This window comes from Numida meleagris, chromosome 2, assembly GCF_002078875.1.
Source record: "Numida meleagris isolate 19003 breed g44 Domestic line chromosome 2, NumMel1.0, whole genome shotgun sequence".
Classification (NCBI taxonomy): Eukaryota; Metazoa; Chordata; class Aves; order Galliformes; family Numididae; genus Numida; species Numida meleagris.
Window position 1 is genome coordinate 56,732,342 of NC_034410.1, and position 10,012 is coordinate 56,742,353.

At 47.6% G+C, this 10,012-nt stretch overlaps 1 protein-coding gene across 1 annotated transcript; it reads right to left on the bottom strand.

Moving 5' to 3' along the window:
- On the bottom strand, positions 7,450 to 10,011 carry SOX4 (SRY-box 4; the record flags this gene model as incomplete). Its single annotated transcript, XM_021386370.1, has 1 exon — positions 7,450 to 10,011. A coding segment is annotated over one exon (672 nt), but the record flags the coding sequence as incomplete, so codon positions are not given.

The window sequence follows — 10,012 nt, forward strand, 5'->3', positions numbered from 1 at the left end:
ACAGTAATCAGTTCTCACTTTCTGAAGTACTATTTGAAAGTTCTGTGTGATTCAGTGCCGTTAATAGTGGCCATGCCACAGTGGACGCAGCCAGTTGGCGTTCCTTTGTAATTAGGGTACCTTTATCTAATCCACAGAAATACTTTGTCGTGCCAAATGGGGATTGAGAAATATTTCCACTATCCTGCAAGGGACTCCATTTTTCAATTATGGCTGCCAATTCATAAAAGGGTGAACCCAGAAATCCTGGGATGTGCCCTAGCAGGGTTTTATCTAGAGGGACAATGTTCTCTTCCTTAGCCTACTTAAAGATTTTCAGAAGGAAAGCCCTTTTAATAATTTGGTCTGCCTGGCTCACTAAATGTAGCAACCAGAAGGACCAACATGACAGAAAACATGTTACAAAAGAGGTGGGAGGACTGGCACAGTAGAAAGGTGCTACAGAGGAAGGGAAGTAGATCACTCACCCCTATCATAAGACTCTGGGCTTGCAGACAAAAGCTTCTACTAAGGAGGGATCTCCAGAAAGAGATCCTTCCTCAGCAGCAGTCAGCCCTTAAATGAGGCCTAAGAGGGGTGGAGCCAGGCTCTACCCTTCCATTTGCACAAGTGACTTGCCCTCAGCTGTGCTCCCAGGGCTGACTGGGTCTTTCCTCCAGGTGCTCAATCAGTGGGTCAGGCCATGACTCAGCAGTTCCCACACACTATGCAACCATATTCCTCCTATCACTGCCACCCTGTTCCTATGTGGCAGCAGCGAGATGCCTGCCATTGTCTCACCAACTCTGCATCATTACTGTTTGCTTGTGACAGTTTTTTATTTTCCCTCATCGTGACAAATGCTGAAGAAAAGGTCCCTGCTCAGAGGTGTAAACTTACACGTGTTCTCTTCCAACCCCCTTGTAAAAGTCTGTCTATGTCTGTGACACAAGCAAAGAATGAAAGAATATCTAGCTCAGGCTGCTGCTGTGGTGATATCAGTGCTGCCCCACTGATGGGCGATATTATTTTGCTTTCTGTTCATATCCATTGTTGCATTCCAATCTGAAGTGGGTCTTCCCTTTTTGTCCCGTGCTTACAATGCCCCAAGGCCATGAGACAATATGGTTAAGGGCAGTAACAACAACATAACAGCAATAACAAAATATAATAGGTGAGAAAAGAAGACACTATGAATTCTTTTTATCTAAACCTGGAACAATTTGCTAATGGAATTAGGAAGCTCCCATTATGTAATTATCACTGAATTCGTCAGCCCATGCCTCTATCATTCACACAATACACCATTTAGATAAACTGAGCTGGAATTTATGGCCCACTGTTTGCAGTCAGCTTCGGAGTATTAGAATGCATTTTCACTTCAGGATAGGGAAGCAAAGAACTCTATTTATAAGGCTTCATGTTTCAGCTCTTAATAGTGAGCAGGGAGCTCAAGAAAAGAACATTTTCCCACTTCTGTATTTTTCTCCAAACTGCTTCAAGAGAACAATATCAAAGATTTTTCAAATATCTGGGATTACTTCTATTTTTGAAGGAGAAGGTAAAAGTTTATTCAAATTCTGTTCCATTGCCCTGTTTGCAGAATTTCATGCATTCTGCAAACAATTTATATTGATTTAAAAACCACTTACACCTGGTGAAACTGTTAAGTTTCAGTGTATCTGCTTTTATATATAGCTCATATTTCACAGCATAAGACACCAATTCAAAGAAAAGCAGCAACATAATAACACTTTCCACTTTGTATCTTGGACAAAGTTTGCAGGAAGACCAGGAATTAATTGGGAATTAATTGGAAGATTTCTATTTCCAATCTCCTGTACCACTTGTTTTCCTACAGATAAAGCTAGAAATGTAAATGTTAGTAATGTAAATACTATGCATGTTATTCCATTAGAAAATCATAGAATCATAGAATTCTCAGATTTGGAAGGGACCCTTAAAGGTCATCTAGTCCAACTCACTTGCAATGAACAGGGACATCCAGAGCTTGATCAGGTTGCTCAGAGCCTGGTGCAGCCTGGCCTTGAATGTCTCCAGGGATGGGGCTTCATGTTGTTTTCTTATTACAAGTTGTTTGTTTTGTTGTTGTTTTTCCTGGAAAAAAAAATGACTATTCACAAAAATATATCCCTCTCTGGAAATGAAGCCCTAAAATTTATGTACTATTGGAGTGCATAAGTACTCATATATACTCATATGTACTCATATGTTAAATTGCTGTGCCTTTCTTGGCCCTTGGGTAAATCTGAACTAATGACTCCATGTGAGGAGCTGTACGTCAAGTGCTATCTTTCTGAATCATACAGTTCCCTAACATAAATTCTGCCAAGTCTAAAAGTCAATTCAATTTTATGGGAGTAAAATGATTCGGATCCAGGTATTCAGGCCTGGAAAAATACCCAGATTCCCCTTTAAACCCCTTTAAACCCAATGCCATCAGCACATCAGCCACTTTAGATCCATTCAATGCACCATTGTTAGTAACCATCCCACTAAGGCACTAATCATAACTCAAGCAGTTTTGGGGTCCTGAAAAGATTCTGATGGTTGCTTCACCTCCTTGAGAAGGACAGACCACCAGACGCAGGTAGTTGCAACCTTCAGGCTGGTGGCTAAAATGAAAAGTGATACATCGTGATATCTCTGATACATCAAGAACTTACCCATTTGAAATGTGTGGTTTAAACTCAGTGTATTGGTTTCAGTGAGCTGTGCTGAGATTGTGCAGTTGGATCTCGCCTGGTTTCACAGCAATCCCACTTGTTCAAGATGGTTGACCTGAGCAACAGCCTCCTAAATTATTCAGTTAGATACCAGCTGTTTTCACTCAGCTTTGAGAAATGCAGACACAGTTTGTACCCAGCTTGGTGCTATTTTTAAGGCAGACAATGTGCAGAGATACCCTAATCGGAGAGCCTTGGACTGGTCTCACGACGATAATGTAGTGTGGGTACATCTTGGATACAGCTTAAATTAGATTCCTTTTCCTTCCCTGCCGCATATTAAGCAATGTGCCTTTTGCAAGGGAATAAGTTGAATGCTGAAGCAAAAGAAAAAAAGGGGGTCCGTGAAGCAGGAAAGACATAATGCTCAGTGTCCAATGAATGGAAATCTACATCTCTAGCATAACGGTAACAAAACTCTTGAAGAAGGTCAGGAAGACATCCAGGAAGAAGCAAAGTCAGAGAAAGTAAAGAGAATACTGAAAAACAAACAAAACAAAATAAAATCAATGGGGAAAAGATCTTGTTAACTGCTAAGAAAGATGAAGAGGAAAAAGAAAAAGACCAGTGTTTTACTTTTCTTCCAGAACTACTTTAGAAGGACACTGCCAATACAAGGCAGAGTTTTGACACTGCAATATGCATTTTATCTAGAAATCTTCTTGCATAATGCTGCCAAACAAGATTCAAAGCCCATAGGTCTGAGTTTCTATTTCCAATTCCCATCACTTTGAAAGACTCAGATGGGCCCCTTGCCAGTCTTATTCCTATTTCTGTAAGTCTTCCTCCTGTTCAAGCAGGCTAACGCTGCCTACAATAAAGATGAGACATAGAGGGGTGCACTAAGAGACTCATCAACATTTTCTATCTGCCAACAAATGGCATCAGGCTGAGTTATGGAAAGCTAACCTCCTCTGCCACAAGCCAACAAACTTCACTCCACCAGTAGCCACAGGTACCTTGTCCTTCACTTCAGCATAAACTAGCTTAATAGGGAAGATTTAACGGGAGCCATGGGATTTTCTGCCATGCGGGAGAAGAATTTAGCGTAATTTGCAAAAAAAGATGGAGGGGTTAGTAAAGAGGGTGGGGGGATACTAAGAGTTACTGTATTGCTAGGGAAAAGCACATCAGAATCAACCCCAAAATAGCATAATCTAGCAGCAGATGCATTAGGAAACATTGCTTAGGTGTGCTTATGAGTTATGTCTAACTCAATCTAGGTGATTTAATTCTATTGTTTACTATAGATTTGGTAAATCATAGAATCATTTAGGTGGGAAAAGACATTTAAGATCATCATGTCCAGCCATCACCTAACACTAAAAATCCACTGATAAACCATGTCGCTTAGTGCCATGTCCACATATTTCCACGCACTTCCAGTGATGAGGACTCCACCACCTCCATAGGCAGCCCATTCCAATGCCTGACTATCCCTTCTGTTAAGAAATTTTTTTCTGATATCCAATCTAAACCTCCTCTAGCACAACCCGAGGCTGCTGCTTCACATTATGTCAGTTGTCATGTAAGAAAGGAGACCAACACCCTCCTTGCTATAACATCCTTTCAGGGAGTTGTGGAGAGTGAAGAGGTCTCCCCTCAGCCTTGTCTTCTTCAGACTAAACAGCCCTAGTTCCATCAGCCGCTCCTCATAGGTCTTGTTTTCTAGACCTCCATCACCTTCATTGCTCTTCTCTACACACACTCAAGCAACTCCATGTCCTTCCTATTGTGAGAGGCCTAAAACTGAACACAGCTCTCAAGGTGTGGCTTAACCAGGACTGAGTACAGCTAGAAAATCTCTTCCCTAGTCCTGCTGATCATGCTATTTCTGATGCAGGCCAGGAGCCATTGGCCTTCTTGGCCACCTGGACACACTGCTGGCTTGTGTTCTACTAATTTTCTTGCATAATGCTGCCAAACAAGATTCAAAACCCATAGGTCTGAGTTTCTATTTCCAATTCCCATCACTTTGAAAGACTCAGATGGGCCCCTTGCCAGTCTGCTGCCACGGCTGGCTGTTGACCAGTGCCCCCACGTCCTTTCCCTCTAGGCTGTTTTCCAGCCACTCTTGCCTCAGCCTCTACTGCTGCATGGAACGGTTATGATCAAAGCGCAACACTCGGCACTTGGCCCTGTTGACTGTCATGCAACTGAACACGTCCCATCAATTCAGCCTAAACAGATCCCTCTGTAGATCCTTCTTGTCCTCATGCAGATCAACACTCCCACCCAACTTGTTGTCTGTCATCTGCAGACTCAAATGAATTGGCACTCAATCCTCTCAACCAAGCCACTGATAAAAATGTTAAACAAAACTGACCCCAGTGCTGAGCCCTGGGGGATCAGGGGATCACCAACTGAATTTAACTCAATTCACAGCGACCCCTTGGGCTATTGCTACCACTTGCCCTGAGATGCTTGTGTAAAAGGCACAAAACAGAGCAATCGCTAACAAGGCAGTTACATCCAGGACTGAGTCCTGAATTAGTCACTCACTCACTTTTTGTCCCACAATATTCACATCTTGGAAACGGTCAGATTTATTTTCCCCATGTTTGTGACAAAACTTACAGCTCGTGCTTAGAGATCGTGTGGAAAGGAGAGGCTGAAATGGCAGGTGGTGGGTAACCATTTTTGTACTCTGAACTATCAAGATGATTGCAACAGTTGTTGGCCCAGGGGGTTACATTGTAATACTTTGTTAATGTCATCAAAGGTTTTCAGAGAGCATTATAGTTACTCTGCATGAAAATTAATCCTAGTACAAGCTTCCAAAAACCAGACCCAAACAGAATAAAGAGCCCTTGAGAGGCGAGCTGAGCTATCCCCTGCTACTTTTTCCACTTCCATGTGGAAGCAAAAGCACATGGGAGAGGAGGGCAAGGGAGTGGGTCAGCCAACACCAAGGTTCTGCCTGCCCTTGGCTGCCACTGTGTCATGTACCACGCAGCCAGGGGTCACAGCAGCTGGCGGGATGCTTGGGGCCTCCAGCATTCTCCCTACTGCCCAGTTGGGCTGTGTCTTCTGAGTGTATAATGAGAGATACAAAGCTTGCAAACATGTTCAGCGATGCTTACTCCCAGGGAGCCCTGCTTTGGTTTTGGAAAAGAAAGGAAAAACAATACAATCTAAGTGGGTGGTCACGTGCTGCTTTACATGAACAGCAATGGAATGATGCATGGAAGAGGCAGGCATCATTGCAGAAAGTTAGTTATGCATACACTGATGAGGTGAACAGTCTTTGTATAATTTGTAGGTAAGTCAATGACGTGCAAACAAGAACAGTCTATCAAAAATAAATTATTTAAAATAAATATATGGGGCTATCATGGTGGTTTTTCATTCAAATCTAATTCAACTACTTTCTGTATCTCTGTGTACTGTGAGAAGAACTAACAGAGAAATGGCAAAGAGCTAGAAAAATGGGTAGCCTGGCAAAGGGAAGAGGAACAGAATAAGGGAAGAGGGAACAGAACTGTCACTGTATAAAGACAAAATGATCTGTACCAAAGTTGAAACAGAAAATAGTTGTTTTTTTTCACATGGGACACCAATGAATTCACTCAGCATTACCATAAGGTGTTGTAGAGGCCACAAGCAGGAGGGGGATATCATGGAGGGCAGAATGAACTAATGAAGTGACATTTGATGGTGGCAATGACCACGGCATGGCTGTAGAGCCTCATGAAATGCTGATTCCCAGAGGCCAGGTGAAGGCACACCAGGGATGGAGCAGTTTTGCTCTGCCTTGTCTGCTTGGTGGTCGCAGCTCCCTGGAGTGGGACTCCCACTATCAGAGCAGGTGCAGTGTGGCGGAGCAGTGCAAGGACGTGGCAGCCATGGCCATCCCAGGCTGTCCCTGGGGTGATGCTGGGCACCTTCCCACAGGGCCACTGCAGCCCACAGCCAGGACAGGATCCAGCACAAGGCAAGCCTGTGGTCAGGCACCAGCTGTGATTCCTAAAATCAAGTTTTCTTTTACATCATCATTACAAATCACTGCAATCAATTTGCGAGATTTCACAATTGCTTGTGGGCTATTAGTTTGCCTTCCAAAGCAATCTCAAATACCCTTTTCAGCAGAAAGATGGTCCATACTAATAGGTATATGCATATATATAGACAGGGATTAGAACGAGGTGAGCTTCACGACCTCTTCCAACCCAAGCCATTCTGATTCCATGATTTAATGTATTCTTGCGTGGTTTCGTCTGGCACGCTTCCTCTTGCTAGATACCTGCTTAGCTCCGCGCTGCAGGCAGCAAGGGACAAGCGGAGGTTCCAGCCCCGGCGCCGCCTCGCCCTTCCCCCTCCTCTCACGAATTCCGGTCAGCGCCGGGCTCCAGCGGCACGCACCGCGGCGGCACTGCCCGGGGCGGCGCACACCGCAGCGGGGGGTGGGTACCGAGGGGCCACGCGTTTGCAAACGTTTTGCACGAGAAAGGCTTCAGCCGGGGTGCGCCGGGGAAACCTCAGCGTGGGGGCGGCCGTCGTTCCGCGGGACAGAACGGAGGGAAAACTTCGCTAGAAGGGAGAGGGGAGGACAAGGGCCCGCAGCACGGGGAGGGCACGGCGAGAGCAGGGCCTGCAGCCGGGGGGGGGGGGGGGGAGCGAACCACCGTCCCGCCCCGCCGCGAACCGGAGGCGGAGTCCGAGCGAATCACCGCGCCCCGGGGCTGCAGGCGGGACGGGGCAATGAGGAGGAGCGCAACCGGAGTTAGGGTTCAGTTCCAGCTGATTTTATTTCCTTCCCGAAGAAAACAAAAACAAAAACAAGAGGTTATTTACAGAAGGTATATCGACAATCTGACAGGCAGTGAACGTGACATGGTTAGCTGGCATGATTCTTTTTTTTTCTCTTCTTTCCCAACGTTGCGTTGTGGGTGATCGTTAGACAAAAAAATAAAAAAATAAAAAAATAAAAAAAAATTCTACACAGCATATTGCACAGGATGGATGACCAAAAAAAAAAAAAAAATAAAAAAATAAAAAAAAATAATAAAAGCGAAACCCTTAACGGAACCACCTCGTTCGGCAGACGTCCCCGTGCCTGTCATGTTATATTAACATACATAAACACACAATCTTCTTTTTTGCTTATTATAATACAGACTTAAATGTACAAAGATGTTTTCACTTTCTTCATCTTAAACACAACAGCTATAACCTGAATACATATGCTATCATCATGCCATAGGAGACTAAAACAATTATATTTAGCGACAAGTAGAAAGGATTAAATAGTCAAATACGAGAATGAAAAACGCAGTACATAGTGTCGCGAACTCAAACCGGCATTTCGATAGATCCAGTGGTTTAAACGGCACGGCTTTGCTTCGAAAAAAAGTGCAAAAGATGTGGTTTACGAGTTAAAGGTACAGGATCCCTTCCGCGCGGAGGCGCCGGTTCCGCGCTCCGTTCGGGAGACGTTCCCACCCAAACGGCGGCAGACGCACGCCTGAGCCCTCCCCGTCCCCTCCGGCCCCATCCTCCCGGTGCGAGCGGGGCGCGGCGCGGGATGCTGTGCCTTTAAGTGCCTGCAGATCGGAGCGCGACGCGGGCGGAGGGCGGGCGGGCGGCGGTGTGCGCGCACCGCGTGTCCGGGGCGGCCGGGGCCCTGCAGCCCGCGTCAGGAAATCCAAACAGCGATTAACACCGATTTACACCCCCTTTATATATTTTTTACAAAAATACACTGAGAAAATAATCAAACGTTTTCATCTCTCTTCTCTTTTTTTTTTGTCTGTTTTTTTTTTTTTGTCGTTGTTTTTAAAAGTGTCAAAAGTCTACATTTAAATATAAAAAAATTAAAAGTTAAAACTCTAGCCCTTCCGTGAAGGAGACATAAAAACGGTGCGGGTAACAACGAGAACTACCAAAAAAAGGACAAAGAAATACGGGCAGAAACGTTTGGCAGTATAAATACGTCCACTCGGATACAGCATCCGCTCGCACGGACGGGACGGAACGGGACGGGGACGGCCGTCGGTGGGCACAGTCCTTCCACCCGCGGCCCTACGGACACACACGGACACAGCTGAGGGAAAATTTGGTCCTGAATTTCTGAGAGTCCAGCACGGCATTGAGTTGCGTTTGAATCCTTTAAAGAGTTAAGAGTGAAAAAAAAGCTGGTGATACTTTGTAGGAATCAAACAGAGCGCCATCTGTCCGCTTCGCATCGCCCTAACGCTACGTTCTGAAACTGTTCCACAGTCCGACAAAAAACCTTAAAGACAGACAGGTAACATGCTCTATTAACCCACCATTGAGAGAATCCAACACCATCACGATTCCGAGAAAGAAGAAAAAAAAAAACTACTGCTTTTTTTTTTTTTCGTATTTTCGGGCGCCGCGACGGCACCTCAGCCCCCGACGCGAGCCGTGCGGGGGGGGGGGAGCTCAGCCGATCCTCGTTTCCTTTCAAGCAGTTCTGGTCGCTCTTTCGCAGCGGAGGGCGAGGACGACCCCCGTGGGAGCTCCGCACGGCGCCGCTCCCTCCTCCCGCGCCGCACCGCGGTCCCTCTCAGTCTGTCCTCAGGCGGTGGCACAGCGGCGGGCAGCGCTCCCGCGGTCCTCTCGGCCGCCGCCGGCCTCGGGCGGCCCCGCCTCAGTAGGTGAACACCAGGTTGGAGATGCTGGACTCCAGCCAATCCCCCGAGATCATCTCACTTACCTCCGGCGTGCAGTAGTCCGGGAACTCAAAGTGCGAGCCCGAGCCGGGCTCCAAGTTAAAATCCAGGTCCCGGTCGAGCGCGGAGGAGCTGAAGCCGCCCAGAGACATGCTCTCGAAGCCGGGGCTGGGGTTCAGGTCCAAGAGGTCGTCCTCGAACTCGTCGTCCGACGACGAGGAGCCGGCCGAGGAGGCGGAGGACGAGTGGGAGGACGCGGAGGAGGACCGCGCCGTGGAGGGGGCGGGCGAGGCGGCCCTTGGGCCGGCGTAGCCGCGGTGCTCGGCGGGCGAGCGGGCGCCGGGCGGCGAGGGGCAGTCCCCGTCGGGCCGCGCCGCGCCGCCCGCCTCCTCGTAGAGGCTCAGCGGGTCGCCGGCCTCGGCCGCGCTACTCAGCGTGGGGCTGCCGGGCACGGCGCCGCCGGGAGAGCCCGAGGCGGCCGCCGCCGGCCCTCCGCCGCCGAAGATGTAGACGCGCTTCAGCTTCTTCTCGGCCGCCGCTTTGCCGGGCGCCGCCGGCGCACCCCTCGGCTTGTACAGCGCCTGATGCTCGGGCGGCGGCGGGGGCGCGGTCGTGGGCTCGCCGGTTCCCGGCGGCGAGGCCTTGCCGCCC